General features: G+C 42.8%; 1 protein-coding gene across 1 annotated transcript in view; it reads right to left on the bottom strand.

Annotated features, from left to right (window-relative positions):
* The window catches only part of efna3b (ephrin-A3b), a 51,892-nt gene extending 32,716 nt beyond the window's left edge, over window positions 1-19,176 (bottom strand). The window contains exons 1-2 of the mRNA XM_063877955.1: window positions 18,803-19,176; window positions 18,330-18,542 (exon numbers count right to left, since the gene is read on the bottom strand). Coding sequence (XP_063734025.1) covers window positions 18,330-18,439 — 110 coding nt within the window. The 5' untranslated portion in view covers window positions 18,440-18,542; window positions 18,803-19,176. The remainder of the gene's footprint in view (window positions 1-18,329; window positions 18,543-18,802) is intronic.
* Between the last annotated feature and the right edge of the window lie 685 nt (window positions 19,177-19,861).

Below are 19,861 nucleotides of genomic sequence, written 5' to 3' on the forward strand. Positions count from 1 at the left end.
TGTAAGCGATTACATAAGACCACCGGGGTGAGAGAGGGAGAAGGAGAAGGAGGAGGAAAAGAAGAAGAAGAAGAAGAAGGAGAAGGAGGAGGAGAACAAGAAGAAGAAGAAGAAGAAGAAGAAGCAGAAGGAGGAGGAGGAGGAGGAGGAGGAGGAGGAGGAGGAGAAGGAGAAGGAGAAGGAGAAGGAGAAGGAGAAACTCTTAGACTAACACCGACATAAAATTTGAAAAATTGCCTCAGAAATTCCCAGTCTGGTCAGTGAGTCAGAAAATTTACAGTCACACTGACTCCCACACTTCCCAACACATAAACAGATCAGCATCTGAACACAGATATACACATATTGCTGTCGCCCACACACCAAAATTAGTTTGGAGGTCTGACCTTAATTGCTCTCCTGTTTGTTAGCTTGCCCGGTGCCGGCCAGATATGAACAAGGCTTCGAGAAAAAATCACAACGCTCATTTGAAGCACTTTTTAAAGAATGAACTGCATACTCCAGTGATGTGATTAGCCTTGAAAATTATGTGTGGCTGTGAGAGAGAGGCATACTGTGAAGTCAAATAATATCTTGTGATTCATCACTAAGCGTTTACAAAGGTTTCTCAGGTGGATTACCGCACAATGATCTTAACGAACTGAAACAATAAAACATTGAGTTGAAACTATTATTGAGCCATCCATGAATATTTAAAAAATACATTTCTTCCACAGCAAGGTGGCAGTAGCTGAAGTTTATCCCAGCATGAAAGGGCATCCCAAACCGAACGCCCACATTTACATCTATATTCAGCTTCCATATTTACCCAAAACACATGTTTTTGGACTGCTGGAAGAAACCAATGCATACTCTGGGATAGAAGAAGAAAATGAGGACTTCCCATTAAAAGCAATCAATTTGAAGACGTCACCTTTGGCTCAGAGAAAATGGTCATGGTCATTTTTCCGACACCTTATCATAGACATAAAAAGTAATCTAAAAAAATAATCGACAGACTGATTGATAATGGAAATTGCCCTCAATCTGAAGACTGTAATGTGTTCTTGAGCAAGGCATCGGTCAGAATTAACTCTCTGTAATTGCAAGGAAAATTCCTCTTTGTTTCTTCAGTCCGTGAATCAGCAGATATACAGTCATACTGACAGGGATTTGGAAACCAATGAAGAGAAAGCGATAGAGAAAGAGGTAGAGCTTAATAAGCCTAATCTGTACTTTCTGTTTATTCCGTCTCAGTTTAAATTGCTTCTAGGTGCGGTTTGTTCGAAAAGTAATTCTCCTCCACCATATTTAATTGTTTTATTGTGTCATTACTTCTTGTTGCCGGAGCATTAACGCGGCGTGCATTCCACCACGCCTATTAAACTGTAATGGCTCTACACAAAGCAATACTCTTCGTGATCAGATGTACACACACACACACACACACACACACACACACACACACACACACACACACACACACACACACACACTATTAAGCGCCAATGGTGCCAGAGAGTGATATGAGGCAATATTGCAGGCGAGCAAGCTGATGAAGTGTGCAGAAACAGTCATTAGCCGAGTCCTCGTCCCTGTTCAGTTTACCACACATTTAAAATCTTAACGAAGGAACCGCATTGCTTTCGCTTGGCGTCGACTTATAATCACTCACAGAAACACACCAGAATTATAAGTGCATACACTAACTTTATCACTCACTTATACAAACTGTGGAGAGAGAATCTGATAATATGTGCATACATTATGTAACGTGTAAGTGCAAGCTAGCGAGAGGAACTCATAAATGTTTCTGAGAGTGTGAGAGGAAGTAACAAGATGAGTGGAGTGCGTTCACCTGCTGAGAGGGGGATGATGGATTGTTGAGGAGAGGCAGGTGAAGCTGCATATCTCCCTACAGCACCGGTCATAAAGCAAGAGAGCAGCCTCCTCTTCAACAACACAATGAGATCAAATAACCTTCAGTGCCTCAGAGCATGCGCACACACACACACACACTTGGAGGTGAAAGCAACATCAGTGGCTGGCTCTCATATTCAGGACTCGCTCTGTTTGAAACATCCATCATATTCTTGGGCAAAAAGAGAGGCAATGAAAGTATCAAGATGAGCACTCTTTGACACGCTCTCCCCTTGCTATCTCTCGTAAAAACACATATACGCTGACACACGGGGCATGCACCCGCTGATAAATACACAGCAGTCCGTGAAGTATCGTGTAAGAGGAGGTGAAGTAAGATGAACAAGCCGGAGAGGAGGATGAAGTTGAAGAACAAATGCAAGTAGTAAGTGAAGAGAGGGAACCAAAGTGCTCAAGTGGAAGGAGGGTCACTGATGGGAGAGTCTCTTCAGGGCTCAGAGGGGGATTAGGAATCTGTGTGTGTGTGTGTGTGTGTGTGTGTGTGTGTGTGTGTGTGATAAAAAGAGAAAGAAAGAAGGAATGACATCAATCTTGCTGAATCTGATCGTTACTTTTTTTCATAACAATAAACCTGTGAGCAAGGCATTTTTACAACCAGCATCTGTCACAAAGCCTTGACACCACCACAGTCCCACTCCTTTTCTGTCCCCGACAGTCATTAACAGCCCTTTCTGACTTCTCGCTTTGGTGTATTATTGTGTGTGTGCGCTTGTCTGTGTGCCTGTCCACATGTGAGACTCCCCATTGCTTTACAATGTGTGTGGAATTTCATGCTATAATCGGTTGGGGACCGGAACACACGGCAAACAAAGCAATCAGCACAACAGCGCCCCATACCCTCCCACACACACATAGTTTATAGGGCACACAAGCAAGAGGCTTCACACTCATGCACACATATGCACACACACACCTCCTGAACAGGCCAGTGAGATGTAGTCCTCTGTGAAAGTCTGCACTTTGGCCTCTTCTGCAGATGGCCAATTACATGATCAGATGTGTTCGGTCCTACCACGGCCACACACGAAACGCCACATGTTCAGACTCCATGTAAAGTTCACACACACACACACACACAGAATCATAGGACGCCAGATATAAACATCCACCAGCATGGTAGGGGGTAGTTTAGGATTAGGATGGTGCGATGCTCAAAACATCCAAAAACATTCTCACATTGATATGGAAATTGGACCAATTTACAACTGCCGCAAATGGCTGAAAACTGTTACTTAAATGGCAAAAAAAACATGAACACACACACACATATACTCAGAGCAAGGGATATGCATATGAATGGCATGCGAGGGATCTGTCCCAGAGCTTGGCTGTGCTTATCAAAGGCCTGTCTCTCCCAGAGACCAGTCGAGGCCCAGCCTTACACTTAGCATTAGAATACATCAATGGCACAGCAATGGAGGCACGCAGGCTTTCATAGTCGGGAGAAACTACCTTCAGCCTCTATCTTCCCCTTTTCACTCCCTCTATGGTCCATCCCAGCTCTCCACCCCCACTGTTAGCCCTCTCCTATTATCTCCTGGTCCTCTTACTCCCCCTCAGTCCTTCTTCGTCTTAAGACTCAACTCCCCCTCCACTCCAGAAGGAAGCCTCTTTAACCGTGACCAGAACTCAGAGCCACATGGACCGTGACCACATAGCCATACAACACTAGATAGGATGTGTGTGTGTGTGTGTGTGTGTGTGTGTGTGTGTGTGTGTGTGTGTGTGTGTGTGTGTGTGTGTGTGTGTGTGTGTGTGTGTGTGTGTGTGTGTGTGTGTGTGTGTGTCTGACATAAAATAATCATAGTTAGGCCTGCCACTGCTCAGTCACCCTCTGTGTTGCAATGTCGGAACAGGCAGCTTCAGATCCTGTTTAGCTCTGAGGGATTCGCTGACTGGCCATCAGCATTCACCCCAATACTTCACTGACTACCTGACAAACTCCACTTAATAGAATCAAACTTGGCCCATCAAACGTGTGTCAGTGCAAGTATATGTGTATATATGTGTGTGTGTGTGTGTGTGTGTGTGTGTGTGTGTGTGTGTGTGTGTGTGTGTGTGTGTGTGTGTGTGTGTGTGTGTGTGTGTGTGTGTGTGTGTCCTGTCACTTGTCTGTCGATACCCTGGCAGCCTTCAGCCAGAGAAGAAGAGAGAGAAGTGAGAAAAAACAAGCCAGCGATCCTTTACTCTCTAATTACAAATGACAAACCTGCTACCAAGAGTGGGTCTGGCACCTGACAACGCATGATAACCTCTCAGCTCTCTGCCGATACTCAGTGGCCGACTGGAGGCAATCTGCGTGGCTGTGTGTGCCAGTGTGTGTGTCCTGCCCGACGGCACTGATTTCCAATGACAAAGCAAGAAGTGTACGGACAATAACTCACCTGTCTTCCTCTCTTCATTGCCCTTTTAGTTTTCCATCCTTTACTTTTATTCATCGATTTTCTCCTTCCTTTCTACCTCTCTCCATTCCTTCCTCCATTTCTTCTGCATCATTTAGAAACCAGCCCTCCTTCTCCAGATGATCCATGTCCTCCCCATTGCGTAATAATGAAGTTAACACTACATTTGGGCTTGTACTCTTACTGGCTAATATCTCTAATTGTATTTTAACGATATCAAAGGCCATCTACTGTAAGCATCATGTGATATAATATCCTCATAATACAGGGAGGTTGTTACATGTTCTCACACCCCCCTCAGCTCGGCTTTTTTAGTAGTTTCCTATTACAGGGAAGCTGTACAAGGCTGGGGAGGAAAGATACTAGATGAGATATGAGACCCACGTACTGATAAGAACATTTAGAAGAAAGAATATCTTGCCAAAAGTCCACATATCTGTTCCAAAGTTAAGAAAATGTCATACTATTTTGAACAGCAGGGATCAACTACGCTAAGTGCATGGATTTTTTATTAAAAACTGGATGTACTGCAGAAAGTAGTTATTGGGCAGAGATCAATAATTTCAAAAAATGAGGCTACATATTCTTTGTTGTTTTTTTTTCTTGACTTGGTTTGTCCTTTGCTACTAAACAAAAAGCGTATTTCTTTAGGCTTTAGGCATTTTCTTTCTGCCAATTACTGTTACTGTTAACCAGCTTATAAAACCAAGTGACAAAGCTAGCATTAGCTTGCTAACAGTATGACTCAGCCGTTTAAAAAAGTAATCTTAACCACAAGGTCCAGTTATTCTCGAGCTTTAAGGGGATCATCATCTGAGTTTTTATTCAGTAAATGTTAGGCCAGTTGTCCCTCTGCGATTAAGGATTCTTGTTTTTTCTATAAAATCAAAATTGTTCCCATATTTAAAGAAGTCAAACTCAAATGGTAAGGTTGTCAAGTTGGAAATGAACTTGAACTCAACAAAATGTTGTAAAGTCTTCAAAAGTAAAGATGAGCAAGGATATAACGCCACCTTTTGGTGTTTCAAACTGGTCAACACTAGTGTGCTATAGAGACAGTTTTACACGCACCAAAAACCTACAAAAGTACAGATAAACATAAGAACAACTTAAAATGTGAAAAGTAAAGGGGTGTAGAGATAAAGAGTGAGAAAGCCATGAGAGACTTAAAAACACACAAGCTCCTGTCTGAACGGACCGGCAGACATGGGTTCACGCTAGAGGAGTGAGCTTACACTTCTTCCCATTCACACTTACCATTGAGTTAGCATTGACTCCCCGCTGAATAGCCTTGTGAAGGCACAGAGTGATGCTAACCGGGAGGCACTATCGCTAGCCGCCCTGCTCCTTGGCGGAATAGCCGGGGTGGCATTGATATGGTAATGTCAGGGACGTTTCAGGGCCAAAGCTTGGGACCGTGGGCGCTCTGTGATCCTCCAAGCCCAAAAAGGACAGATCTCCAGGGCATTGTGATTTCCCCAGTCAAGGCCCTGAGTGATCAGGATAAGCCCGTCCATGCCGCTTTAGTGCTGTCACTCAGCCGCTATTGTGGTCATGTGAACGGCCATTTTCATCACAATTGACCTCAGTTTTGGCAGTACTGTTCTGCTAGACCCTCTTTTCTCTTTTCTTCGGTGCCCCCCACCCTCCCTCCTTCGCCTTCTATCAATGATTTTTTTTCTCTCTGTCTAGTCTTTCTTGTCCTGTGTTCTGTCTGTCTTTTTTCCCTCTCCGGCAGCAACAGAGGGCCTTAGATATGGCTGATGCAAAGTTTAACTGGCCTCGCTGACTACCCACTGCCATCTCAGGAGTCCTCTGCTCCAAGAGGAGAGTGTCAAGGAGCCTTTGATTATCTGAACTGATACTGTAGAAAATTGCAACCCGTGATGCAATACATCTGCTTGGATTTACTATTGGCTTCAATGGGGTTTAACACTCAATGTGTGGTTTGAGCAACAATTTACAACACACAGAGTGGGCAGTCAGGTGTCATTGTTCTGTGTTTTATTCAATCACGATTTATCAAATATAGTAGCGTAAGGTGTTTGTTATTCTATATGTTTGTGTGCGGAGCAGTGTGTGTGTGTGTGTGTTCTATCTGCTCTACTTTATTTGATCAGGTCTGGAAGAAAATAACAATGTAGACCCTTGAGGAAGCTGTGGGAGGTAATGACAGAGATTGTCCCTGTAAAACGAGTTTTCCGTGCACGTGTGTGTCAGTGGGAGATTGTGTGTGTGTGCATGTATGGAAGAGGGGGAAACAGAGGGAGAAATGGAAAGAGAGGTACGAGGTGGAGAGTGAAGAGTATGCATATGTATGGGTCTAATACATGTGGGTAATGTGTGTGGGTGGTATGCTTGTAGGCTGAGGGGCATTCAAAATCCTTCCTCGCTTTCTTTCTGCAACACCCCCCACCTACACACACACACATATGGTCACATACAAGAATGGGAGGAGAGTTTGCCTGGCTGCAAAGAACTCTGCTCCATCAACACAACACATCCTATTTCGCAACATTTCCTCCCACATCTCCCTCCCCTCCCCCTCCACCACCTTTATTTTTCTCTCTCCCGGGAAGTGACACAGAATTCTTTTTAACTGCGGTACATTCATTACAACAACCCTGCAACTCCCACATCCCTCCAAACACCCCTCCACCCTCTATCTTCCACGCTGTTTCTCCCTCCCTATGACAAGTGAAATGAAGAGTGTCCATATCCACCTCCAGCAGATACAGTGGACTGTACTCTCGCGTTAAAAACCTGATAGTCCGGCCGTAGAGAGAAGTTGGCTGAGAGAGGAGCTAAATACTCATTCATATGCTGCCTTACTACAGTAGTGCTAGCACATTCCCATGCCTGAGAGCGTAGGAAGGGAAAGCAGAGCCTACAGACAGTGTGGGTGTTAGCATTGAGGCCAGCCAGCACTTCTAGCTCTCAGCATCCTCCTTCTATCTCCCTCCATTGAAAACCATTGACTTTACATTGTGTATACACACGTGCACACAGAGACACAGCTGTCCCTCATGTAAATGTATGCACATCGAAGGTCAAAGACACAAATGTAAACATGAAATCACACACACACCCACCGACAGAGGAGCTTACACGCACACACGCTACATCCATCAGATGTTAGATTAATAGACGATGTATACTCCAAGTCAATAGAAGTCTGTCAATTTCCATAGCAGGCGATGCTGCAAATTAATGTTTCAGACTTCTTTATGGGTCTATTGGATTTTTGCATAGCAGTGATGAGGTATTTGGATTTATCAGGTAATTAATAGGGACAGACTTTCCCATTTAGTTATTTCATCTACAGCTGATTTCTCAATAGAATTCCAACAGGTAACAATTACTAAATCCATTACACAGTCCTGGCTCACTAGACAATTGTATCGACAGATGCATTGCACACTCTTAGTCCCTAGACCTCATTTCATTATACATGTATCTGAAGTGTCTGATGACTTACACTTGAGAGAAGATGAAGTTTTAAAATAGCTTCGTTCGGACAAAACCACAACAAGTTATAAACAATAAAAAACCTTCAACATACAGCTAAGAGAATCAGCAAGTAATGACATTAAAGAAGCTTGAACTGATGAATATTTTGTGTTTTTTTATTGAAAAATATGGTCAATTCATTCTCTGTAAACTGACAAAAATATTGCAGATTCAGGCACTGGTCACACACAATACATTTATTATAACACATAGAGGATGTGCAGCATTATATTGGCATTCTGCACACAAACACAAACTGGCCAAGACATGAAGCCAACAACAGGAATCCCTCAAAGGCACACACACATGAGCTGATCAGATTTAAAGAGAGACTGTAGAGTAGTACGGAGATAGAGGAGGAGGAGGAGGAGGAGGAGGAGGAGGAGGAGGAGGAGGAGGAGGAGGAGGAGGAGGAGGAGGAGGAGGAAAAGTGATGGCGAGAAGTCTAGCCAATGGTAAAGGAAGAGAGAAGAAGTGGAGGGAAGAGAGATAGGCGACAAGAGAGAGAGAGGAGGAACAAGCTGAAATATTGTGGACACAGTGCAGTGTCTGTAGGACGCCATCGATCCAACACTGACAGAAATAGACAGCCAGAGCAGAACTGACGGAAGCACCCTGAGACACACTGACACACAGCAGTGCTGCTGACCCATGAGTGTGCCCTCACACACTGCACAGTAGGAGATCTTCATACATGATCGAGCAAACACACATCATTTATGAACACATGAACTTTGAAGGCCGAAAAGTGTCACGGCCAATATTTGAATAACCACATATTCACAGAAAATACAGCAAAACCAAAATGACGTGTTGAGCTGCATTTTTTTAGTGTTTCCATAGGGTTAGGCTTTCATTCAGGCTCCTCTGTTCTTTGCTCATTCCAGGATTTATTTATTTGGTTGCTTAATGCTCTCTACTGTGGTTGTGAGAAAATTCCTGCACTTACGTAAACATTGCTGTGTGAACTTTTATAAACGCAGGGAATAAAACCCCCAGCAGGGAATAGAAAGCAACAAAATAGCAACCTCTCCCATTTTATACCTAACCCAATGATTAGAGAGTTATAAAAAGATGACATAAAACGATCTGCTGAGCCAAAATTATTTCGTTTAAAAAGGGAAAATGTTTCTCATTCCAGTCAGTTACACTTTTTAAAAAATGTACAGCTTTTCTCTGTTTCACCTAATTTTAAAATGAATATTTGGGGGTTTAGAGCTGTAGGTTGACAATTAAATTATGTACCTTTTGGCTCTGAGATGTCAAAGTCGGCAATTTTCACTATTTCCAGACATTTAATATAAAAATAGATTAATTAAGAAAAACTATCTGTAATTGATAGTATAAATAGTGGTTGCGCCTACAATAGGCTACGTGAAAAAAGACTTAAAAGCTAAATATAATGATTTTGCCAATAATGACAAACGTATATGCAAATACAAAACAAGGACAATAGAATAATAAAGCTCTTTAGACGCTATGGTATGTTCAATAATGAATTTTCTGCCAATGTTTTTTGATTCACCCGCTGCTTTCCACTGACACATCCAGCCGGTTGACAGTTTTACTGACTGGTGGCTGTTGCCGTCAGAGTGCTTGTGTAGAGCACATTTCTGCCTCCCTCTCTGGCCTGGCTGGGACTGATTAAAGCCTTCTGCTGAAACAAGGTCATAATTCACTTAGCCATTTCCCAATTTCCGCATAATTACCCTCCTGCTTCACGAACACCAACACATGTGGACTCACACGCGACCGCACACATTCGCACCAACGCTCATACACAAACGCATTTCCTCCCTGACTTGTGTCATTATTGAGAGGAGAGTGGTTAAAAGGTTTCAGAGTTGGCCTCTTAGTGACAGCTTAAATGGATAAAACCTCAATTAAAGACTCTTTCCCTCTCTGCCGCGCTCTCTCTGTGGATGGAATAAGCATAATTTTGTGCCCTCTGCAGTTTATTGAAGTGAGGACATTTTTTCTATTCCTCTGGCTGCTAAATCAAACCTTCTCAATCAGGACTTTCTCATATCTCGCTATAATTGTTTCTTATGAAAATCTGTTAAAGAGAAACTACCTTTAAAATAAAACCATATAAATCCTTTGAAATTCTCTACGTCTTCAGAAACCGATAACAATAATCATGATCAAAGCTAAACGATAAGCATAATTTCTGCCTGACGAGCAGTGACAAAGACCCTCTTCCTGTTGAAGCTTTGGCTGTCCTCCCTGCTGCTCCTCTATCCTGATGTGGCCTGCGACGGTTGATTCCCGGTGTGTTTGATTAAAACAGTGGCATTTTCACGTGAGACGTTATTGTCTTAATGCGGAGGATTCTTAATTGTCATGTCGGTAGAGTTTATTAACGCTAGACCACTGTGCTCTGTTGTGATCAGGCTCAGCATATGGCCTCAGACTGCCACTACGCTGCTACCATTAGCCACATCACAAACACACCATATGAGCATCTGGTGTGTGAGCGTGTGTGTGTGCGCGCAGGAGCTGACAGTCTAAATTATTAGAACCCCCCCCCCTCCCCATAGCCCCAAGAGTGCTGGCGAGGAATAGAGTAGACATAGAGTATACTCACACGCACACTCTCACACACATAAAGCGCTTTGAAACAGCTTGTAAACATCACAGCCTTGTTATTAGCACCTGATTACACTGCTGGAGCTTAGGCGTCGGCTCAGAGAATAATGTTAATATCAACATCAACATCGGGTGCGTGCGTCTGAGTGTTTGCCTCCAGCCCATCGCTGTGGGATTGGCTCTCTGTGGACAATTTGTCCAAATGTAACACATAGGTGGGAAAGATAAATTCTTGTGTAGCCTAAAATTTACAGATAACGAGGAAAGACGGTCATTCAATAATTTGGCTGTCAAGGGAATAACAAAGAAAATCATCCCCTTCAGGCGGCAGCATTTTAACTTAAATCAACACAAAAACTGCACAAATCACAGCTTCACTTGGTATTGCATTTTGAATTCTGTTACTGTTGTTAGGACAACTTTCCTGAAAAGATCTATCACTTTACTGTCCCTGTTCAATCTCTTCTGGGAGATCTACATTTCCATTCTATGCTTCAACATTACTCATGCAGTAACTGTCCCGGGATTACCTCAAGGTTATGCAGCACAGTAAATACAGGCTACTTAACATCCTGAAATCACTAAAAACAAAAGGCAATATGGATGTGTTTGGCGTTGTGTGAAGTTCTTTGTGTCTTAGTGTAATCAAAAGCTGGTAACTGCATTGTAAAATTGATCCCAGCTTTTGAAAACAATGGTATGGTCCCACAAAGCTATGGGGTCTGTCAATGTTATCAACTCACTGTTCCCAGTCTTGGCAGCTTTGGCTCACGCAGGAATCGACCAATGCAGAAGCTTACATATAGCTCACCATATCTTCACGCAGGTGTGCCAGTCAGCTTGTTGAAAGTTACAATAATTAGGGGAGCCAGGCCAACATTATCCAAACACCTGAAAGGAGCATTTCATCATTTTAAGGCTGCCCAAACAGCATTTCTGAGAGAGTACACAGTGGCCAACACAAAAAGCAATCACTCTCAGTCTCAGTCTAAGTTACACCTTTGGGTATTTAGACTGTCCAATTTTACTGATGGTGTTGGAAGCAGGTGGAAATTGAAGCGGTGATAAGGAAAGCAACACACATAAGGAACTCCACACAAGAAACAAGCCTGGAAACATATTTATCAAGCATCTGCAGTGAGGAAGAAAAAGGTCCTTACTGGAGAGATATGTCAGGAGATGCATATTTCGCCATCCTTTAAGGCAATGCGATATAGCCATCACATGTGGAGTTTAACTGAGAAAAGACATCCTGTCTGCTCCAAGATTTGGTTGAGTTGCAGAGCTGCTCTAAGCTAGTAGGGATTCCCAGCAGGTGGCAAATTACATGATAAACATGCAAGTTTTTGCAAAATTAGAGATATTAAAAACTAGAAGCACACTTAATTCTCGAAGACATCCAAAGATTACTGACTTTAATCAAACATTTGATTGTGTCAGGGAAATTATGCTCCCTCCAAACATGCCATTTACGCTTTATTGAAAACAAATAAATAGAGCAATTACTTGGGACATAAGTAGAAGGCACTCTCAGAACATCAAAGCTCCACCGCATATTTTCTATAAAATGGTGAAATTTATGAGCTCTCTGTGAATTGACAGTTTCATGAATTACATAAATCACTGGCTAAGCATTGATAAGGACATAGTCCAAATGAATATCTATATCGCATTATCTACACATATTGGTTCTGCATGCATTATCTTTGATGTCATATCCAAATGGCACACAGAACATGAAATCAGCCAGCAGACAGCAAGGAATAAAAGGCATGCAGCGCTTAATGTTGTAAGCGCGTATAATCTGTGTTTCGTATTTATCAGTAAAAAAAAAACAGTTTTCGCCTTTACTAAATTATCAAGAAAAAACCTCCCCTTCAAAATATGTATTAGGGTGGCCCACTCAATGAGATGTTTTTTTGTTGTTTTCTGTTATCTTGTTTTCTTCATCTCCACATTTGTAGGAAAATGCAGATGAAATTGAGCATTGACTGAAAAGTCTGCCAGAACACAGCATTCATGTGCGCTGCTTCGCTTGTGAATTCACTGCAGCCGACCACGCTACACCTCCATCTCCCTGGAGGTTCACTACCAAAAATAAATTCTCAGCCTGTGGGAAACACTAGCAGTGATGCTGTTTTCTGTTTTATTTCATCTTTCCTGCAACAACGTACTGTAACTACATCATCTGGCCCTTGTTGTGAATGTTTTATCTTCAATTCATATACCTTTTCTGATTTGTTACGATTTTGGATTTATTTAGGTTGGTCATTTCATTAACAAAGCGCACTAATTGTGCAGTGGGGTAGAAATGTTTAAAGTTAAATGTTATTTCTAGAAATGACTCTGTTAGTCTCAATAAAAAAGGGACCCTGCAAAGCGTCTGTGTAAACCACTAAGCCACCAGCTTGGAGCAGTCACTTAAATCAATACTAATCACGGGCCAGGCATTTGCTGGATCAGAATTACTCAGCTTGGTCCGACTCTCGTAAGATTCGTCTTAGCAGTATTACATCCCTAAAATCCCTAAGAACCATGCTTTCTTTGAATCCAAACCACTACAGTGACCAGTTTGCGTTGGATCTAAGACAGCGCAAGCACAAACGCCAAACATCAATGCTCCGCTTTCACAGCAATGCTTCCGATTACTCGATCATGTAAGCAGGACAGCGCAGCTTGAGGAGATGAATGAGACAATCAGGAGAGGTAGAAAAAACGGGATGGTCTCGATATTTTAGGCTTGTATATTTCCCAAGATCAAGGATCAGGAGTATAAATTCATAAGATCTGCTTTTGAGGTGGCTTTGGTCAAAATCTCAAAGTGCATAAGAGGAAAGAAGAAGAGTGGAAGGAAGAGGAAAAATAAAAGTGTGGTTGAGGGAAAGAAAGAGAAGAGACAGACAACAAAGGGAACCTATTTTCTAGGAGTGGAAAGATTTAGTCCAAGTTAATTTGACAGAGAAAGAGTCTCACTACATTCAAATTAAAACACATAGCTCCCAAAATACCAACACCCCAGGAGTGCTTTACCATTAGACATTTGGAGGAGAGAAGAAGAGAGAGGGGGGAGCACTATGCTGAATCTAGCTCATCCCATAAAAGGAAAAAAAATAAAAGGATAAGAATGAATTTGTTTCTTGTACATGTCTCTTATTGTTCGGCTCACATCCCACATGTTCAATCAGAAAAATGTGTTTACAACACATGCACATACAGAGAGAAAGAGAGACAGAGAGAAAGAAAGAGAGACCACTGGATTTTATTATGAGAACCGTACTCATAGATCACACAGGTGTTCCCTATTGCTTTTAATTAATGACGTCTCTATGCAAGCATCTGCATGCCACACACACACTCACACACCCACACGTCGCTACGCAAACTGGAATCCGTTCACTCTTACACCATGTGGCCTTATTATGTGTTACTAATGAACAACCTGATAGCTGTGTCTATAAAACTCTTATTATGATCACTGGGGCTGTGTGTGTGGTTCTTTTTATGTGTGTGTGTGTGTGTGTGTGTGTGTGTGTGTGTGTGTGTGTATGTGCATGTGCATGTGCAGAAAAACACATCACAGCGGTGGCTGACATATGTAGCGATGGAGCGAACGCCTATGATGGATTAGTTGTACACACGTAGATACCCACACACACATGCACAGGCGGGCCTTGTGATAGTGAGTGAGTAATACTCTCCTTTGTGCAGATATTCATAAATGTAAATGGTGTTGTCCTAAGTGGGGCTGGGAGACAGATAGTTTTGTGTTGCTGTCAAGGGGATGGTTGATTGGCCTGCTTAATCCTCTCGTCTGTGTTTCCCTTTTCTCTGTCAGGCACACACACAAAAACTCGACCTGTCTGTGATGTCTAATGTGAGAACTCAGTCTGTGGATCAGGGCCCTGGCCAAGTATTATTATCGTTATTATGATGACCCTCCTCGCCCTGCTCTATTATAATTCTACACAAAGTCTGTCTGTATTTTTCCTGACTCCCTCTCTCCCCCTTGCATTTCTCTCTCACCTCTTCTCATATATTCTTGCATTATTTCTCTCCTGCCCTGCGTGACGTGTCTCTGCACACTCTGAAGAGCCGGATGAATATAAAACAAGTTCCACCTCAGCATCGATTACCACACATGCATGTGCATTTTTATGAGAAGCAAATTGTGCTTGCCATAGCTGGCCTCATTCCAGTGGCATGCGTTGAGGTGACAGTGTCAAACACACACACACACACACACACACACACACACACACACACACACACACACACACACACACACACACACACACACACACACACACACACACACACACACACACACACACACACACACACACACACACACACACACACACACACACACACACACACACACACACACACACACACACACACACACACACACACACACACGGTCTAGAAATGCTTGTACCTGTGTTTATTTGCAACCTAACCACTTCCCAAAATATACAACTGATAAATTAAGAGATATCACCAGATATCCATTATGCAAACCAATTAACTGATGCGTTATTAGATTAAACACATAAACATATATGCACACACACACTCATGAGCACACACTCACAGCGGTGGTTAATTGCCAGGTGGTGGAAGATAATGTGTGATTTAACGGACTGATGGATTTGTTTTTGTTTCAGTCACCCATCGATGAACAGAGACATCTGTAACAGGGTAAACACACACATGCGGAGTTCTCACACACACAAAAACCCACACTACTACACACACGCTCATGCCCAGGGATGTTGGTGACAAATGACTGATAGGCAAAGGCAACAGCCATTGTGAAAGACGCAAATGCGGGAAATGATCCTTCTTCCCGAAGTTAAAAAAGTACACAGCGGGGACGTGTGTGTTTTTGTGTAATCGTAGAAACATCATAGATACTTGTGCAAATGTACAGTAATAAGCACACATGCTTTTCTTTGTGAGTGTGTGTGAAGCAGTTAATCCTTGGTAACAGTCTCAGCCTGTCTCTGGTGGTTGATGAGTGGCTCGGGGTCAGAAGCTGGTTGAGAAACTGCAGGGTCCTGAGGCTTTACAATGTGTTTACCACTCAAACTGACAGCTATACTACAGCTTATTATTGGCCTTCTAAACCTCCACACTGCACTGTGAGTTAGAGAAACTCCAGAGAGGCTGATTGCCAACGGCTAGAGACACGCCAGTAAACCCTACAAATGTGGGATGTGTGAGTGCAGAGATGAAAATAAAGGTTGGAAATAGGATCTTCACCGTAAAAAAATGTCCAGGAAGTGTACAAATGAGCAGATTACACAGGTTATCCTGCACTTCATCCGCCTTTTGTTTGTCACTGTGCATAGCCCCATTGTCTCCTAATTCAATAAGTAAGCTGAATTGAAAAAGTTATCCCCATTCACTGCTCATATATTGTCATTGTGTATGTGTGCACTGAGGAAGAAAACGAGAAGAAGAGATGGGAAGATCAGGGATGAGGCAGGTCCACTGAGATGCAGTGTTCTTTAATTAACCACAGCCTTTTAAGACACACACACCAAGACTCACACTGCAGGGGCTGAGAATATTCTGCCGCTGGGATTGAAAGCATATTGGCAGTGAACGTGTGGAGCAAGAGAGAGGAGAGACTGCAGGGCGCTGCAGCACTCAGGTCCTGGACAGTCGGGTTAAAGGTTAGGCTGCCCCAGACTGCTTACTTCTCCCACTGCATTGTCAGAAAAATCAACTGCAGCCTTTTTCTACTTTACAGTCTGAGCATACAGCAAAGAAGCAGCTGACAAATGACTTAATTAAGTATACATTTTACCAAGGTCAAAGCTGCTCATGTTACGTTGAGCTGATTGTACCGAGGTCCCGGGTTCACTTATTCCCTTTTCCTCCATGCCTTGAAGCCTTTGTTCCACATTTTATCTATATCAACTTCTGTCTCTGATATGGAAACGAAAGTGGAATTTCATTAGCATTTATTATCAAATTGTTACGGAGGAAAAACAAGTACTGTATGTAAATTGAGAAGGAACACCCCCCATATTGAGAGAAAAATATCAGATATAATTCATTAACAGGAAATCTGCACACAATATTAATTTTTCAAATATGTGGCGGAAAATAATTTTCACACATTCAGGAAAACTAATATTGTTTACAGTGTTGTACCACAACCAATAACCTTATGTTTTCCACTCCTATTACTTTGGTCAATACTTCATGTTAAGTAATTCTGTTATAAATTCACTTGCCTCTCTGTTTTATTTCATGCTGTAAACCTAAAATCATCGGCCTACATTTATTGTCGGCAGACAGAATCATCGATCTGCCCGCAAAAACAACAGTGTATTTTCTGAGAACCAATTTTGTTTACGTCTTTAATAAGTGCAGTCGTAAAATATGAGCTGCTGTTTATCTGGCTTCTCATCTTAAGGGCCGAGTAAATTCAGCTGAAGACGTAAATACCGCAAACTGAGATGTTATAAGGGCTGCCTGGTAGCCGAAATATAGCTTTCACATAGAAAGGATTCACTACAAGATGGAGAGCAAAAGGGAAAGTGTGTGTTAGTGTGTGACATGCGCTCTCGTGCACCTCCTAGACCTAAAATGTTGGTTGATTGTTGCGTTATTTTGCAAAGTTATTGAGAAAATCAAGATGCATTACATTACACAGCTAGCTTAGTTGTTCATTAAACTGAGGTCTTGAATACTGGCCAATATTTAATGTGAAATATGGCATGCAGTTGTAAAGTAACACAATTTTATCTGCATAATTTGGGCAGAACAGAACAAATTTGGATGTACTGTTTGAGACATGTGGAAACGCTAATTCAACATACATTTATAAGATTTGACTGGATTGAAGGACGAAAGATAAGCCTACAGTGTGTTGCAGCAGACTGACGCTAGGATCCAACAGCAGAGCCATGGACTCAGGAGGACAGTATTAGAAAGGCAGCTTTCAAAAAAAAAGGAGAGTGAGGAGAAAAAAAAGAGTTTTAACTTGAATCGAGATAAAGGCGAAGAGTGAGGGATTAGGAGGATAACAAAAAGGCCAACGGACTGAGTGTAAACAAGAAAGGGGGTTAGAGACAGCTAGAAGAAGAGAGCAAGTTGAAGAGGGAGCGAGAAGGAGAGATTGAATAGTGACACTGCTACAACACAATGGGGTCAGGATGAAGAAGTGCTCCTAATTGAACCAGATAGAGGAGAAGACAGAGAAAGAGCCATGAAAGCCTGAGAGGAGAGCCACATGATAAAGAGGAGAGGAAGGAAAGAAAATCACATGGGATTCTCGCTCCTTTTCTTTATACTCCTCGGCCATGCATGGTTAACGGTATAGGACAAGGGAGATAAATGTGAGGTAAGTGACTAAATAAATAGAAATATGGATAGATTGACGCTAGGCTGAGGAAAAGAAACTAAATATGCCTGAGTAGTTGTGCAATTTTAAGTGTTGAAAAGATGGTTTGGAGCCACCTTGACTTCACAGTAGGGGTGTGACAGAGCAGTTTGAGGCTCAAAAATAGCCTCACCAAAGAAGAGAAACATGACAGGCCTATTAAATGGCTAAAAACATGTTGCAAAAAATATATATATAGATGAAGAAAGTGGATTTTACAACCATCATAAGTACTTAGAAGGGCACAATCAAGCAAAGCATAGAAACACTGCATAACTGAAAATGTAAATGTGTGAACCTGACAGCAAAGGGGGAGCAAATCAGGACATTTTTCCCCCTTTAACAGGTGGAGAATGGATCAAAAGAGATGGCATCGAGCCACACACACACACACACACACACACACACACACACACACACACACACACACACACACACACACACACACACACACACACACACACACACACAGAGAGAGAGATAAGCACAATGAGGAGTGGGGTTCTTACTGTATGTTGGAGCTGTTCCAGTAAACGGAGTGCCTGTTGGCTGACACCGGGATCACGTCCGCCCAGGTGAGACTCGTTAGCACCCAGAGAGACAGCACTATCAGAGCCATGCTCTCGGCTCCTCTCTCGGCCTCCGTCCCTTCGGTCTCTCCGGCCACTCTCTCGGTCCCTTCACCCCACCAAACAACGCGACTCAAACATCCCAGCAAATGCCTAACAGACGGGAGAGGGGGGAATCAAAAGCTTTATGCATGCAAAGAAACGGATACGTTCAAAGACTATAACACTCTGGTTAATAACTGTTGTAAAAGTCCATTGTGGAGTAAAGTGAATAAGGACCCTCCCCCTTAAACCTAACTGCGAACCCCCTCCCTTTTCCAACAAATCCTGGGGTTTCAAACAAGGGGGTTTGTGGGAGTCCTTGTAAGCGGGTCCCCCTAAAAACTGAGCTGTGCCTGGTCCCCTCTTCTCACCGGGAACTGCTGCTTCTGAGCCCGCCAGAGGAGAGTGTGAGGCCGGTATGGGTTCCAAGAGAGAGGTCGGTCTTCCACCTGGCATGAAACGGTCCTGTCCGCGTGGAAAGAGTTGCTGCTGCCGTGAAAAGGCTTACTGCAGAAAAATGAGTGGAGAAAAAAAAATTACAAAAAATTAAAGTCCTCTTCTTTTTTTTTTTTTAACTGTTCTTTATCTGCGTGCTGCTGCGGTTTCTCCTTCCAAGGATCCGAGAGATGCAAAGCACGCGGAGCTCTTTAATCGCTGCAAACAATTCAGCCAGTTTCATTAGGTCTTCAAGACTCTATCCGACAACTATCGTTTACGGTGAGCAGCCTGCCCACCCGTCTCTCCTCTTTCTCTCTCTCTCCTCCGTCTCCCCTCTCTGTTTGGTAGGCAGCTCTCGTTCACTTTCTAACTCCACCCCCTGCGAGCGACAAAAGCGCATTCCTCCAATATTGTGGCTGAGTCGCAGCACATCAGACATCACTGCGACTTCAAGATTTTTTTCTCAACTATTCGACCTCCACTGCCGGTGTAAAAGAAAAAGGCTTTGAATCCCCCCTCTGTCAGACACGTCTGCAAACACAATCTGCAGACTATTTTACAATAACATCCCCTTCTTCCCAGCCACACACACACATGCTTTTTCATTTTTATCACCACTGGATAAAAACACCCATAATGTCACGCGAGGATTCTCCACTAGCACCATCATTTCTTGGATCCACAAGACACTGTACCTCATTTTAATACAGCCATATTACCATGTACAATTCCTAGCAGAGAAAATAGCAGTAATACTGTAGGTTTCTAACATTTAAAAAAAAAAAAAAGTCATATCAGAGTTAGACCTCTTCATTCAAAAGTTATGTGGCCCATTTTTTTAAATTCCTGTAGCTCTGTCCTGCAGACACGTCATGTTCCCACTTCTGTCACCTCTACTGCCACAAACTGTGCGTGTGTGTGTGTGTGTGTGTGTGTGTGTGTGTGTGTGTGTGTGTGTGTGAGAGAGAGAGAAAGTCAGAAAGAGATTGCGG

Source organism: Eleginops maclovinus, chromosome 3 (genome assembly GCF_036324505.1).
Source record: "Eleginops maclovinus isolate JMC-PN-2008 ecotype Puerto Natales chromosome 3, JC_Emac_rtc_rv5, whole genome shotgun sequence".
NCBI classification, from domain to species: Eukaryota; Metazoa; Chordata; class Actinopteri; order Perciformes; family Eleginopidae; genus Eleginops; species Eleginops maclovinus.